Raw genomic sequence first — 17393 nt, forward strand, 5'->3', positions numbered from 1 at the left:
ATACACAATACACACAAGCAAGCTTTTTAAGAGACAAGGCCATTTATCAGCTCTGAAAAAAATATGCCCACATCTTCAATCTTGCCACACTCACCTGCACCAAATCCACCCACCAAGGTGCACCTGAGCAACATCAGGCAGACACAAAAAAAGCTGGAATATAACTAAATACAATCCTTGATTCATAAATTGTATCGGTTTGATTTAAATGTAAAGTGTGACGTTAAACTGTAACAAGTTTGACTTTGCGGGAATTCTTTAGTTTTTTGATAAATACAATTTACAGAGAGGCAACATTTTTTGTGTTCAGGCTGCTGTGACATAATTTCCAAACTGTTGGGATACATAAAATATATCTTAGGTTATTTGGATGCACTGGAATGTTTTTTAAAAATCACTTGTTGAGAATATTTTGTAGGCAATAACAGCCTAAAGTCTGGGAATGGACAAAACCCAAACATTTTTCTCCTCTGTGATGCTTCGCCATGCTTTTATTATTATTTTTATGACTACTGGCCTGCGTTTGCAGCGTGTCTTCAGTCATTCTTCATCTTTACCATTAAGTGTCATCCAATTAACTTTCCTGCGTTTGGCTGAATCTGAGTGGAAAGTGCTGCTCTAAATACTTCACAGTTCAATAAAGAGCGACGATTAAGCCATGAAAAAATAGGGAACTGTGTCTAAAATTGTCTGTAATTTCTAAAACCATTAACACGGTATTTTTACTTCAACCCCTAAAACTGAAATCTGCACTTTTTGAGCAGTGGAAATGATATGGATTTATGAGATTCATTAAATAACTGTAACATGAATTTTTTTTGTTAAACTGATCAAATTACTAAAAAAAAAAAAAAGCAGCTGTGTAAAAATCTGTGGATCTTCCTGCAGATCATGTTGTTACTAAAGGATGGAGAATTATTTGAAAAGCTGCCTGAGAGACAGTTCATATGTTGCAGCTTCTGCATGATTAAGCTGGTAATTAGCAGGTTATGTGTGAGGACTTCAGTCAGACGCGTGTTGTGCAGAGAGATGCTGGACTGCAGGGCTGCCAGGCTGAATAGTTGCAGGACTAAAGGAATTTGTTTTGAGAGTTTTTCAGTGCACAAATGTAACTTTTCTGAAGACTTTTGTATTTCACAGGAAACACGACTAAATTTTAATAACATGTTTTAAACTAAACACTCAGATAGTTTCCTGGTAAACGCTGGTTGTAGTTGATAAAGAGAGATTTTTATTATGCCTGGCTGCTACTTTTATTGTGGGCAGCTGGTGTGCATCACATCTTAAGAATTTCTTAGTTATAATTTTTGCAAACTGGTATAATGCTGAGTTTCCAGGAAACAGGATTTTGGTGCAGGGCAGCATGTTTTAGGCTTCTGTGCAGGCTGCTTGGAAATGATATGGATTTATGACATGAGCTGACTTATATTCTCATATATGTTGAGGGTTACGCTGTGTCTGCCTCCCCCTCAGGGATCTCCATGAGCTCCGGGCTCCCCTGTGGTGTCTGTTGTTGTGTTTGATGAGTTGCCAACATTGTCACTGGCACGCAGGTGTGGTCGTTTTTGCTCCTTCTTCCTTCCAAGTCTTCCTTTTTTATTCTGTCTTCTTTCTGACAGATAAAAAAAAATAACAAGTGAATATTAAATATCAGGTTTTTGTGTGAAATGGCAGCTACTGTGTTTCCATAAGCAGTTTAGTTAATAGTGTTTGCAATTCCTGGATCTAAAGCAAGAAAATGTTAATGAATCCATTCTAAGGAATAAATCTGACCTTATGTACAAAAATGCTAACATGGTCGGTGGTAAAATTTTTGGTGAATAGAAAAAAAAAAAGCCAAGGTTATATGTTCACATACATTTTGCAAAATAAAAACACTGGTGTCAGTGCCTCTTCATCATTTCATCATACAACATTTACGTGTGAGGTGGCTGAACTTTTCAGCTATATTGATAATACAGTTCATGTGTATGGAAAATGTTCCAGCCCTGGATAATTACTGTGAAGTACTGTGTGAGCCGATGTTCTGGGCTTCTGCTGGCTGAAGCTCCGCGCAGAGTCCACATCAGGCAGCTTTCAGTGATGTGTACTGCAGCTGCTTTGATAAGTGGAATTTTGGCCCCAAGTGTACAGACAGAAAAAGCTTTTAATGCTCTTCAACACAGATTTGGTGCATTATCTGCTGAGAGCACACACACATCATGTTTAACGTCATTAAAAAAGAAGAAGAAGAAGCCTGACGACTTTACATAAAACTTTAGTGGGTCTGATCTCAATGAACAAATGATCTGATATTTCAAAATGCACCATGACACATCAGTTTAAAACTTAACCATATATCTCATTTAGCTGTCTCATGCTGTTAGAATAAGGTTTAGCTCAGACAGAAAATGTGGTTTTAATGTTCAGGAAAGGAGGGGAGAGCGTCGGCGTTTTTGGCTTCAGCTAAAAGGTGGAATCATTTTCTGTAACATATAGCACTGATGTTGATTTAGAGGCTGGTTGGACATCAGAGTCAAAGCGAATGCACGCAAAGAGATGGTTAAAAAAAAGAAAAGAAAAAAAGGAGAAGAAAGGAAGCACCCCCCCCCCCCCCCCCCCAAAAAAAAAAAAAAAGAAAAAGAAAAAAAAAAGCATACTCTTACGGTTACACTAGCATCCATAAAAAATTCATCTAAACCCAAATGTAACCAGTAATCTATTATATATCTATTAATATGCACTCGCTCGCCAATATCTAATGAGCCAATCACATGGCAGCAACTCAATCTATTGAGGCATGTAGACATGGTCAAGAAAACCTGCTGAAGTTGTCACGGTTCAGCTGTGTGGAGAGCAAAGCAGGACTTCAGCTTTTATTCACAGGCAGAAACACTAGATACACACAGGGCTGGACTGTAGTAATACATAGTAATACATAGTAGTAATACATAATCTAGGATGAAGCTAGGAATGAACAAAGCACACAGCAGGAGGGGAACCACAGACGAGAACGCGACGAGGAACAAGAGAACACTCAGACAATATCCAACACCAGGGAGCAGGGCTGAAACCAATCACTAAACACAAGACAAGGGAAGTAACACTGGATACAAAACACAAGAGACCATCAAAATAAGACTAACACTGAGACCAGGACTAAGACTTACAAGCTTGACACAGAGACTGATTAACACACAGGAGGCACAAAACACACAGATGAGACTGGGACTGAAGGGAAATACAAAAAGGAGCACACAAGGAATTATAACAGGGAACCCAAAGCCCTAAAAAAATAAAATAAATATAAAGAAACAAACCAAGAACTACAATAATGAGATATTACAAAACTCTGGGTCCTAGATCATGATCATGATAGAAGTTCAAACTGAGCATCAGAATGAGGAAGTGATTTAAGTAGCTTTGAACACGGCGTGGTTTCAGAAGCTGCTGATCTGCTGTGATTTTCCTCTTACAGAGAAAGGTCTGAAGAGATAATGTCCATTCCACCTTGTTGATGTCAGAGGTCAGAGAATGGCCAGAGTGCTTCAAGCTGATAAGAAGGCAACACTACACTCAAATAACCACTCACAACTAAGGTATGCAGACGAGCGTCTCTGAACAAACAACACGTGGATCCTTGAAGCAGAAGACCAAAGCAAGAAAAGCCGTAAGGGTGTATTTATTTTTACACAGGGCTGCACAGAATCCTGCGAAGCCACCGCTCCTTTCTAAAAGCACAGCTGCAACAGTATCCACATGACTGGGAACGCTGGCAGTACAAACCCTGCAGCAAAGAGACATTCAAACCATCTTTAAATGTGAAAACTAATACAGAAGAACTGTTGTAATTCATTCATTTTGATTCAACCAAGAAGTCCCTCGAGATCAAAAAAAGAGCCGACTCTTTATAAATCTGTGCTGGAAGTCAACCATACAGGACAATGTTCTGACCAATAATCCCACGGCTCAAACCTGCTGTGTTTAAAAAAAGAAAAACAAACAAATAAAATAAGTCATGAATTCTGTTATGACCCTGTTACCTTGATCACCACAGCGACGTTACAAAAACTTCACGTATTCGCTGCTACCAGCTACGGGCTGATAGGTGATCTAAACATTTTTCGTAGTTTAATGATTTTTCATGTTAATTTAAAATTGTATTTCATTTAAATAGTCAAATTTGTAATCATTTATGTTCTGTGTTTTCTGTCATTCTTCAGTATCAATCATGATCAATCAGCAGAGAACACGTGTATCCAGCAGCCAGTCACACAGCAATGTACTGACACGTGTGTGCAAATGTTAGACAAGGTCCTCAGATACAGAAAAAAGTGTGTGTATGAGCGAGTGTGTGATTGGGTGATTTAATATATTAAATGTTATAAATACCATTTACTGGGTTTGTGGGTATAAAACATGTTTCCTTAGACTGGCTGTTTGTCACTGAGAATGATGCAGTTTGCATGTATATAGACATTAAATATAAAATAACAAATCTTCTGATTCTTATAGGTTGATTGTTAGTGCAGTTTAGCCACAGAGCGTCATGTTTTGGGTTAATAAAGGTAATTTGTGAGGCTTGGTAAGGATTTAAGGAAGTTATCCCGGATTGCCAGCATAGCCTCTTGCTTCTCTCTACAATTTCTCTTCATTCTTAAGTCAGACTAATTGTGCTCATCATGAACAGTTTCATGCTGGGTTGAAAGAGACTGAATGGAACTTGAAAACTGATCCTCAGAAAACACAAATAATTCAAAAAGAATTACAATTTCTTTCTTTCCTTTGGCTTTTGTTCCTTTTGTTTTCTCTCCATCTCAGTCCATCCAGAACATTTGGAAGTAACTGTGCACATTGCAGAGATGAAGAAAATACAGATGGTGCTTTCACTATGTCATGCACATAAAATCACATCCATCATTCCAAACTGCCGCTTGCCGTTGCTCCACAGTGGCGTGGTGGTGTTCTCGCTGCCTTGTCCAGCGGTTGCATTTGTGGGGCAATGCTGGAGTTTCTGCTTTCTGCTCACAAACCAATCCAGATATCTCAAACACGGCCGTTTTTAGGTCAGCTGCATGCGTGGCATTGGTGAGACTATGGCAGTGAAACTAATTTCTCTGTAGGTTCGTCACATATTAACTCTCACACTTTGTTTTTAGTGATATTTGGTTGTTTATCTGTCATGTCAACAACTAAAGTGATGAAAAGGATGTTTAATTCTTGTGCTTACTGCCCCCCACCACTGTCATCTGCCCCTCATTAGTAATGAGAGGGTATCCTCAGAGATTGGGGATTTTAAATCCCCACTGTCTCTTCTCCTTATATTTGTCCTAAAAATCACTTCATCTTCTTCTTTTGCCTCTCCACGCACTCCTCCTCTCCTCTCCCTCCCTGACATCCCTTCATTCTTGGAATCTGTCCTTCATTAGTGATGCTGTCACAAAGTGTTTAATTTTGGAAGCTGTGCTACATTTTTTTCATCTCTTGGTAATTCGTGGCAGATCACCAAGACTATGTGAAGTACCCTCTGAAAGTCTACTAGAAGATGTGAATGCAGCATTATGGACAAACCCTACTGTGACCATCACTGAAACCAAGCCAGCTGATCTATACCACAGCAGCAGTGAGCCCTGAGATGCTTGGATATAACATGAAACACAAGAAGTAGTAGCCTCAAATGGAGAAGGAGACTAGAGGCCAAAATCAAGGCAGCATGAAGGGAAGTTAGCCAGCTATCAGAGCTGCAGAAAGGTGTGATGAAGAAGTGCAGCAAGCTGTCCATACCTGAAAGCAAAGATTCACAGCTTTGGCTAACTGCTTAAAGAGGTATACCAGAGCGATAGAAGCCAGGAGAATAAACCACATGTTCTACGCTGAACCATCCAAGGTGTACTCTTAGTCCACCAAGGCTGGAGACCAGGAAAGCATATGGGAGAAGGATGCAACACTCAACACCATCGCTCAGTGGCTAGCAGATCTAAGAACAGACCACAGCAACCTCCCTGAACCGGATCCAGTAACCATCACAGTGACAGACATTTAAGAAAGAGTCTCACATATGAAGAATTGGATATGATTCACACTTACTGGCTAAAGAAGCTAACTGCACTCCATGAGTGCCTGGTAGCACAAATGAACCAGCTGCTAGAGGCTAAGACACACCCAGAATGACTGACTGAAGGCTGGACAGTCCTGATCCCCAAGGACCCCAGGAAGGGACCGGTCCCATCCAACTACTGGCCAATAATGTGCCTCAGTACAACATGGAAGCTCCTGTCAGGCATCATAGCAGCTAAGATGAGCAGGCAAGTGGCTCAATACATGAGCGAGGCCCAGAAATTAATTGGCAGAGAGACCAGGGGAGCAAAACACCACCTATTGGTAGATAGAGCGGTCGCTCGAGACTGTAAGAATAGACCAACCTGTGCACCACCTGGATTGATTACAAGAAACACTATGACTCAATGCCGCACAAATGGATCTTGGAATACCTAGAACTATACAAGATCAACAGGACCCTCAGAGCCTTCACCAAGAACTCAATGGGAATGTGGAGAACAACACTAGCGGCCAAGTTCAAGCCAATTGCACAAGTCACCATCAAGTGCGGGATTTACAGAGGAGATGCTCTGTCTCCACTGCTGTTCTGCATCAGCCTGAATCCCCTCATCCAGATCATCAACAAGACTGGCTACAGATACCAACTATGAAATGGAGCAACCATCAGCCACCTCCTCTGGCTCCAGCAGATTCCAGGAATGACATCCAAGATCTGCATCCAGAAGAGCACACCAGAGGCCATCCATCCATCCATCCATCCATCCATCCATCCATCCATCCATCCATCCATCCATCCATCCATCCATCCATCCATCCATCCATCCATCCATCCATCCTTCCTTCCTTCCTTCCTTCCTTCCTTCCTTCCTTCCTTCCTTCCTTCAGCACGCAAAGCTGATTTGAAGTACTTGTTAAGTAAGACTCCTCACCGATTGAATCTCAGATCTTTTAATCCCTTTAGTTACTGCTGCTTAACCTGTTGTCTCGCTTGCACAGTCGCCCAACACATTTCTTTATCTTAGTTTTAAGTTCTATTACAGTGTAAAGTACAGAATCAGTTGCAATCTATGGTGTGTGCATCACAGCCTTCTTATGAAGTGTGGGTTCTCAGCCATATACACCATGACCACATCTGTGTCTGCGAGTTGAAGAAGACCAGTTTCTGCTCACAACAGCAACAGAAAAAAAATGATCTTTTTAATTCACTGCCTAAACTCATTTTTCTCCTACTCTAGGTGTCTTTCTTTCTTTTCTCCCTCACTCTCACACACAAAACAAAAAACAAAAAAAATGGAGACAGTGAACCACATGTGTTGAAGCTGGTATGTCACGAGGGTGAAACATCCCTCAGCCATCTTAACTGAATCAAGCATCGTGCTGGAAAACAGCCTAACCACAGGAAGATTACAAACACACACACACATGCGTGCATTCAGTGTGCATGTACAAATACTGTGCTGGTGATTATTCTACTGAATTCCATTTATGCACTAAAACCATGACACTAAATGTACACCCACATCACAAACTCTTCCAATTTTGGAGAATTCCCCCAGTTTTATGTTAAACAATGAAAACAGACACCAAACTTTTACATGTGTGGTTAGTAAACTGTTGACTTGAACACACCAAGCCAAAACTAATGAAGATCTCTGCTATGTAAGGGAATTTTTACACTCAATCCAGTTTATGGGCACACTTGTTTGTCCTAATTAATAGACTTTTCTATGAAAAATACCAGCTTGGATTTGTTAGTGAAGATATCATCAGAGCAGAGTGACTGTACAGGAAATGATGGGACGTGAATATTTAGTGTACATAAAGGATGATGTTTGAAGTCTTGTTTTTGGAGCCTCAGGCTAAACATTTTTGCCATCGTGATCTTGATTTCTGGAACCAAAGACACTGAACTGACAATCACAAGGTAGCTGTGCACCAGTTCATACCCTGCTTTATCACCTATTTTCAGAATCAGAATCAGAATCAGAAGGTTTTATTGCCATATGGGTGAACAGGTTCACAGCATTAGGAAATTGCTGCGGTACTTCGTGCTTACAGAAAAAAACAAATAAGTATAAAAACAATTTAATTTTACATTAAATGTAACCATAATTTACAAAATGAAGATCGTGCTGTATTGAAGACAACTTTAAATCAACAACTGAGAAACTAAACTCATTAGAAGAATGTGCTTACTGTGAGGTCGTTGGTTCTTTCTGCAACAGAGGAGTCTCCCCCTGCTGGCCATTAGAAAGAACACTTCTGCACTGACTACACTTTTGGCAGTATTGTATGTGCATCTTTTATAATGATGGATGGCAGTGAGTTGACACTGTAGACACTGAATGCTGTATCTCTTTCCTGACCGCCTCCGTACATATTGATGATGTTTTTCATTAAAAATGTCAAATTTGGATTCAGGCAGCACGGTGGTGTGGTGGTTGGTACTGTTGCCTCTGGATTCAAATCCACCTTGGCCTCTCTGTGTGGAGTTTGCATGTTTGCGTGGGTTTCCTCCCACAGTCCAAAGACATGCAGTTAACTGGGGTTAGGTTAATTGGTGAGTCTAAATTGCCCATAGGTGTGAATGGTCGTCTGTCTCTGTGTTAGCCCTGCGACAGACTGGTGACCTGTACAGGGTGTACCCTGCCTCTTACTCTATGACAGCTGGGATAGGCTGGATTTTTCCTATTTCTTAAGGACATATTAATCAGTTGTAGATGTTCTTTAGGCCTAACACTTCTTCTCTTTGTCTAATTTTCTCTCTAAGGACACGCTGCACACCATGCCGAGATAAGTTTTTGGCTAACAGCCCTCTGGGAATCATGCTGGTGCAAAAATACAATTTTATGCCCATCAAACTGTGTTATCGTTGGTGTTAAAAAAATATGTAATTTTTTTAAATCACAGGCTGCTAGTAATAAAGTGTCCAAAGATCTGATTTAAAATGGGTTCTTTGGTAAATTGTCTAGTGTAGACACAATACTGGTTCATCTCTTGGGTTAGGTGCCTTTTTATTGGCCAGCACAAAATGGTTTCCAATATAAAGTTTAATATTGTATTAATTTTCATCAGTTCAATGAAAATAAAATCAGTATGACTTCTAATTTCATGCACCTTTGTTGACACCTGAAGTTTTGCTGTAGGAAAGTCAGAGGAAAATAACCAGACAACCAAACTGAGAGTGTTTCTTTAGTCAAGCCCTTAAAACAAAGCAGTTTTATTTGCAAGATGTTCACCATCAGTGTAGTACACAAGGAAAACATGTCAGTTCAACTTATGTCATTATGGTATGAGCACTCATTAATATCATTTTGTTTACGCTCGGTCTGTGAGACTAGATACCAGCGGGAGTGAGAAACTATGTCGTGACCATTTATTTCCAGACAATATCTCAGTGAGATGTGGATATATCTCAAAGGGCTCAAATTTACTAGACAAAGACAAAAAGATCAAAAGTTGTGGTTTTATCCTCTGGTGCTTAAATTGACTCCTTGAACAACTCAGTTATACTCAGAACCACATGTTGTAAAAAAAAAAAAAAAAAAAAAAAAAAGAAGCCCTGCACATCAGCATAATGGATGATAAATCAGCACGGAGCCCTTTTGGGTATGCACACACCCTGGGAACAGTAACACATACACATACGCAGAGCAACAGCAGCAGAAAGATTACACAAATTACTTCAAAAATAAATGTTTGCAAATATTTTCAACCAGAATTCAAGGAAAACATCTGTCTGCAGCTGCACTGAGGCTGAGTGTCCAGTCTGTCTGGCAGATTCCAGCTGTCAGCCATGTTTTACTACGTGATTCTGTTTGATTGTGAAAAGGATTATTATTTTAAATTCACCACTAGATGGAGGGTTGGATCTAATGTTAAAAGCCCGTCCGTCAAATCCGTCCATCCATGAATGACTCCACAAGGTCACAAGGAAACACAGGACCATTTCCAGGGAATGCGACTAAGCTAGGCCATGCGTCATTTGGTTTACATAATTCATTAATCTTGGAATTATTCATTTGGACAATTATATTATGGTATTACTATTTTGTTCAAATATACATGGATTAGTAAAGTGTTCATATGCGTGTGAAGGCAGACGATATAGTGTACCTCTATATATCAATAAAACATACCTAAGCACCACCTCCATATCGATTCGTATACAGCAATTAAAACCCTTTAAATGTCTTTTCAGTTACCAGATCAATGATTAATTACAGAATTGTATATTTTTAACACCTCCAGTATCACCAGTGACCCTCATAAAGGGTTTGGCTACAAAGGATCCCTCATTCTTCTCTCTACTTAAACTCGTCCACCTGGGGTAGCAACTCGTCCCTGAGCAGGAGAGGGCACTCCACCCTTTTCCGGCTGAGGACCATGGCCTCAGACTTAGAGGTGCTGATTCCAGCCGCTTCACACTTGGCTGCGAACTGTTCCACTGTGAGCTGGAGGCCACCACCTGATGAAGCCAACAGGACCGCATCATCTGCAAAAAGCAGAGACGAGATTCTGAGGCCAGCAAGGTGGAAGCCTTCTGCCACCTGGCTACACCTAGAAATTCTGTCCATAAAAGTTATGAACAGAATCAGTGACAAAAAGCAGCCCTGGCAAAGTCCAACACCCACAGGCAACAAGTTTGACTTATTGCCGACAATATGGACCAAACTCTCGCTGCGGTTGTACAGGGACTGAAAGGCCTGCAACAACGGGCCAGACACCCCATACTCATGCAGCACTTCATACGGGATACCCTGAGGGATGCGGTCGAATGCCTTCTCCAAGTCCACAAAACACATGTAGACTGGATGGGCAAACTCCCACGCACACTCGAATATCCTCGAGAGGATGAAGGGTTGGTCCAACATTCCTCAACCAGGACGAAAACCGCATTGTTCCTCTTGAATCCGAGGTTCCACTAATGGACGAACCCTCCTTTCCACCACACTAACATAGACCTTACTGGGGAGGCTGAGGAATGTGATCCCCCGATAGTTGGAGCACTCCCCTCTCTGGTCTCCCCTCTTAAAGATGGGGACCACCACCCCAGTCTGCCAATCCAGTGGCACCGCCCCTCATATCCACACGATGTTGCAGAGGCCTTCATTTGTGGAGATGTGGCAAATGGCCATGTGAGATACGTGAAGTAAGAAATAAAATGAAATACATCATTGTAGCTGAAACATAAATAACAAATGGGCTCTTTTATACATATACCAGTACTTTTTAGCCGTACTAGGACTAAATTCACTATAATTTTCCACTCATTCACCAATTCATTCTCCGGCTCTGGTGAATGGTTTTGAATCATGCAACATGCTGTGAGGTTTAGTGCTTTGCTCATGAGCACCGCAGATTAAACCGCCAACAGGAAACAAAAACAACAAACCACTCTGTCACTTGATGAACAGCTTCCACAAACACACCCCGCTGTATGCCAAAAATAAGGTCACACACTGGACGGACAAATATCCTGAAATGTGACATAAATAAGTTCGCAGCATGCAGATGCTTATCAACCCTGTATTCCTGTATCTGTATACCAAAGCGTACCAAAGGCTTGAGTAAAAGTTCAACACCAGTTAAAGTAAGAAAAAGTCTTTGTTGTTTTAGCAAGCAACTCTCAGGCACACTGAGGTAGCAGCTCGATGTCGTGCAGGAAAGATAGTTAAGGACAAAACGTGCCTGCTAGCTGCGAAATTAGTACTGAAGCAGAACATTGAGGCTTCTTTGATGCATTTAGTGTATACAAGGACCACCTGGGGAGCATACTGATGTCCAAATTCTCAATAATCTGATAAAGATGTAAGAAAAGTACATTGAAATTGGATGAATCCAGCCAAATTGAATCAGTCACACTAACACAAAACCTCATGAAAATGTTTGGAAACCACCTAAGAACGCAATTTTTTCATCTTTGCCCGCAACTTGGAGGACAGTCTGAAAGAATGCAGGAAGATTTCATTACTTGCTTCTTCACTTTCTGCCTTTTAAAATCCTTTAAAGGCATCCAAGAAATGAAAGTGAGAGACCGAGAGACAGCGTGGCGCAAACTCACTCCCTGAGAAGTACCTGTTGTTCAGGGTTTACATGCCCCGAGGCTACCTCTGCATTGTGTTTGATGTACATTAACTTAATACACGTGACACATGGAAAAAAGTACTTTAGCTTACTGTCTGGGTTGGGTTACACTGCAACTCTGCCCAGATCCATATGTTATGGGATGAGAGGGCCACTGAGTTCTGTACAGACCAAAGTAGCAGTGTCTGAAACTGAAATCTAAAATAACCCATTTCAGTGAGGATGATATCCTGCCCCAGCCAGCATAGCAATAATTTTCCCTTTGCCCTCAAAAGATGAGAGAAACACTGCACTGTAAAACTGACACTTCAAAAATGTATAAAAACCTACAAAAATGTATTTACAAGTGTATTTGTTTCAGGGTAAAGGCACACATGTATAAAACATGATAGGTATGTGTGAAATGTCACGATGCTGAAATCACCACAGGACCACAGTTGAGCAAAAAAAAAAACCCCAAAACCCCAAATCACATAAATTACCATATTTCTATCTACAAATGTAGCAATCTGATCTGAGAGGTATGTTTTAATAATCCTGAGCTGACGCTACAGGAATAACTATAAAATAATTATCTCATTTCATTTGACAGAGAAGTAACAGGATGTTTGCAATGTGGGGAAAAAGTGGATACCTTGAAACAAAGATCCCAGAGTGAACCCTTAACATGATCTATGAATCCTGAGTCTGTGCTTTGCTGCTTTGCTAGCATCTCAATTAGCTGAATTCTGTTGTTGCGCCAACAGAAAACGATCTGGCTAATCTCCCCCGTGTCACCCCCAGTATGACATGTCACAGCTGTGCAGCTGCAGGGATAGAAACCGATTTTAGCAACAGTACATAAACGTTTATTTCTGTTGTAAAGTCATAACTTTGAGCTCTACACAGACGGACCTGCTGAAACTGCAGCTTTTTGCACTTCTGCAGACACGTCTGTATTAAATGTATTAACAAGCCATCAAACTTAAGCAAAATTCTTAAGACTGTCATCAATAAAGCCCAGCTAAAAACCAGCATCAACGGTGTCCTTTGCTCATGGGTTCACATGACATGGAGTCAAGTCAGCACAAATCCCTGTTTTTACTGTTTGCACCACTGGATATGGAGTACACACACTTTCTTATCCCAGTTAATTCTGGCCTTATTCTTTAATTTATTATATTGTGTTTTACTGTCTTTTATGTTGTGTTTTGAACTTGTTCTTGGCTACGTGGCTGTAGCGTGCAGAGCCATGAGTGGCCTGTGGGACTGCACCAAGCCTGTGCTTGATTTGTGTTGCTTAAAGTACATTAAAAACTGAAGTACAGCTGCAGTTGTATTCTTTTACTAAAAGGAATCCCTTGAATGAGTTATGGTTTACTTTCTTTTTTACCATTTAGAGGGCAAAAGTAATGACCAATCAACAAGCCACAAGGGACTTCAGTTTTGCATTATGACTTATATCTACATAATTATAAAAACAGTGCACTGCAGCACTGATGGAATAATAATGAGAAATGGACCTTTGACAGGGAAGTTCAGCCACAGTTGTTTTTGTCTATTGTAATATAGATGCAAGACAGATGCGTGCTGCTGGACTTCAACCATAGATACCACTGTTTCCTTCCAATTTACATTTGTGTTGCACTGCATCATAAAACACTAGCTATGCAGCCACTTTCAATTTTACAGCAGAGGAAATGCATTAAGTCCTAAATAGGAGCTGTACTGCTGCTTTCCCTTTTTAAATGCAAGCTGAGTAAATCAGTCTGACTTCAGGAGATTATCACCATCATAAATATAATTTAATAACTTTTCACACTAATGATAAACATGTGTCTATAGCCACAAAGTCATTTCACAAATATATATATGCAGACCAAACCTGGAAAAAAAAACAACCATTGTTTGAGTTACAGCATGTGGATGGAATATAGATAATCACTGAGCTTGTGATTTAAGATTGTTTCTTCCACTCATGCAGGTTGAGATTACTGATCAACTGATTTGTGGTGTATTAAAAGCCAAGGATCAAATATCTGTGAGTTCATCGTTTTCAGTTTGGTTTATTAGTTAATGCCTCACTGCAACAAAGCACAAAAATCTGGTGACTGTTTTTGCTTTCTTAAATATCAGACGTTAATAAGAAGCCTTGTTATCATCACATACATTTAGGACCATAAATATTTGGACAATTGCACTTTTACTTTTGTAATTTTGCCTCTGTACACCAACAATGTGGCTGTAGCTCAGTAGGTAGAGCAGGTCACCTACTGATCGGAAGGTCAGTGGTTCAATTCCTGGCTACTGCGGGCTGCATGCCAATGTATCCTTGGGCAAGATACTTAACCCCAAGTTGCTCTCCGACCGTTCCGTCGGAGTATGAATGTGAGTGAATGTTAGATGATTAAAGCACTTAGCTTAATTAAGTAATCATGGAAGTGCTTGTATGAATGGGTGTGCATGGGTAAATGTAAAACGTGTTGTATAAGCGCTTTGAGTGCTCATATCTGAGTAGAAAAGCGCTATATAAGAACTAGTCCATTCAAAATCAAACAGTCAAGACGTGATTGAAGTGCAGATTTTTATTTTATTTTATTTTATTTTTTTTGTTGTAACCAGAAGTAACTGTTTGGGAATTACAGCCTTTTCCAGAGGCTCAAAAGTAAGCGGACAAACTCACCTGGCCACGAAGCTGCTCGTGAGTCAATTGTCCAATTACTTTGGAGCATCTGATAACGGAGGTCCGGGTATAAAAATGGCTGTAATTCCTAAACAGTGAATGCAGTACTTTATTAACCCTCCTGAATTAAAACTGAATGTCTGCTCTTCAATCACATCTCGATTGTTTCAAATCCACTGCGGGGGTGTACAGAGACAAAACTGCAAGAAAACAGAGGGGTTATTGTCCAAGTAGTTATGGACCTGACTGTGGGAAAATAATATAATGGCATATTTGGTTAAACACTGTCAATGAATGTGAGACTGAGAACATGCATCAGTATTAACTGTAGTAGTTAAGTAGTTAACAGTCCTGCATTAACCATAGAAATTCAAAACTAGATTGCCTTCTGTTTTTAATGGTGCAGTTATTAAATAGAATAGGACTTGAGTCAGTTTGTCATACAGCACAAATGCAGTTGGGACAGTCTACAGATAACAGCAGCGCTGGAAGTGCTGCGGTGCTTTATAAGGAGGAATCCTGAAAAGGGAGAACGGCCACATTTATCGGTCCAGCTTTTAAAATTTAGTTTGGGTTTGACGTGGTTATGTTTGTCATTCTGTGTCTTTGGTCCAGACTTAGAAATCCTAACTTAATTTGTGTTTTCAAGAGAATGAATCCTGATGACTTAGTTCACATTTGTTCTCACTGTGAAACTTTGACCAGATGGATAGGCACAAATTCTTAGTTTGATATGCAAACGATGTCCTAATGCCTGTAGTGATACTTTTCTCCAGTTGATACTTCACCTGAAACGTCCTTACAGCTGTTGGAATGAGTGCCATAAAATTGGATTCAGACATTCATGCCCTATTTTCTTTTTATTTAGTGCCAAAATAGGTTAAACAGTGTTACATTTTTACTTGAAAAACTCAGGAATTAAACTAACAGTTACAAAGAAACTTCTCAATTACAACCAAAACATCCAGATCTTCACCTATAACCACTTTGACTGGGATCCTCTGCCTTAGACCTCGGGCACCACAGTTAATATTGATAAGATAGTAAGAAAAAGAACAGAAAGATACAGAATTATCTAGTCAAGAAATTCTGTGACAGTATAAAATCCTAACTGCCTGTGTCAGATGCTTCTAAATTGCCAGGAAAGGGAGTAACATAGCCTCGTTAGCCCACAACCATTTACTGCCTTTGGTGAAAAACAAAGGAGAGAGCGCAGATGGGAGATGAGACCCACGTCCTTCCTCATCATCTGAAAACAATAAGATGACATGAAACTGGGAATTAAAAGACTAGGGCTGTCTAATCTGGGACAACAGAGGAATGCTAGGGAGATGCCACAGCACTCTTTTATCCCAGATGTGTGCTATTAGGTCCAGGAGCTCGATTCCTGCTCCAGACTCTGCTGGATCAGATTTCTTCCTCTGCTAATGCCACCGGACATACGATCTGACAATGATAATGATAATTACTTCAAATGACATGCCTTCCATTGTGGAAAAAATGGAAATGATACAGGCATGCGCACAGACACACACTAAAAACAAGATAAACTTTGCAGCTCTAAACAAATATTTGCGTTAGTGTAAAAATAATGCATGCGCATTTTTTTTTAAAACTCACATTCTGAGCATTGTTTTGTACTATTTAAATTCTTCACAGCTTCATATGCTGTTTGTGCAAGAAACAGAAAATGTATGTAACAAGAAAAAGGTTACAACAACAACAACTTGGTTTTTAAGGGACGACAGAAACTGTTGCCAAGTTTGGTTTATGTTTGGACATGAAGGTAACCATAAATGTAATACAGTTAAATATAAGGGGGGGGGGGGGGGGGGGGGCATCTCCAGTACAATAGTTCTGATCAAGGCCCAAGACCAAGGGACTAAATGCAGTTTTAACCAGTAGTGACAGCATTTCCACAACACAGGGGTCCCAGAATATTGATCATTATTTTTTTATTCAGGTTCCCTTGGACTCTTGAAAACAAAAAACATGATGAGCTTTTAGCCTTGCGTGTGATCACGCCTATCTCTATACCAGATCCAAGAGGTTCCACATCCTTGGATGGAGGCGGCCTAAACGCATAAACCTCTGATGCAGCTGAGGACGTGTGATGTTTTAAGATGTAATCTTGCTGTAGTGAAGCCAACATAAAGAAATGCAAGTCCTTTTTTAGCCACAGAGAGCAGAGCGAGTTGGACATACAAGAGGTTCTTTTATCTGTAACTTATTGTTGGTGTTAAAAACAAGAAATCCTCAAAAAGAGTCAATAGATGCATCATTCAGGATGTTTCTTATAGAATTAAACTGAGTGAGTCAAACAGCAAACAAACCAACAAGCAAACAAAGTCAATGTGTGGCTTGATTTGGTGTCTCTAACTAGTGTTTTTTTTAATCTTTGCATATTCTTATAACTGCTTCGTAACACAAACAAAGCTCTGAGAGAAAAATCACCCTTTATGGAATTTCTGCCTTTTTTTTTTTATTAAAAAAATAACATTTTCCTCATATCCTTTCACCTGTTCCACTGCATGCTGTCACAAGAAAATTTAAAACTCATTTCACTTGGCATAAACAAAAACCCCTCAACGGTTTTAGGATTATA

General features: G+C 40.1%; 1 protein-coding gene across 1 annotated transcript in view; it reads right to left on the minus strand.

Moving 5' to 3' along the window:
• Window positions 1–869: 869 nt before the first annotated feature.
• rspo4 (R-spondin 4) overlaps window positions 870–17393 on the minus strand; it is a 31854-nt gene continuing 15330 nt past the window's right edge. The window contains exon 5 of the mRNA XM_030730252.1: window positions 870–1612. Coding sequence (XP_030586112.1) covers window positions 1470–1612 — 143 coding nt within the window. The 3' untranslated portion in view covers window positions 870–1469. The remainder of the gene's footprint in view (window positions 1613–17393) is intronic.

The sequence above is a fragment of the Archocentrus centrarchus genome, chromosome 5, assembly GCF_007364275.1.
Source record: "Archocentrus centrarchus isolate MPI-CPG fArcCen1 chromosome 5, fArcCen1, whole genome shotgun sequence".
In the NCBI taxonomy this organism is placed as follows: Eukaryota; Metazoa; Chordata; class Actinopteri; order Cichliformes; family Cichlidae; genus Archocentrus; species Archocentrus centrarchus.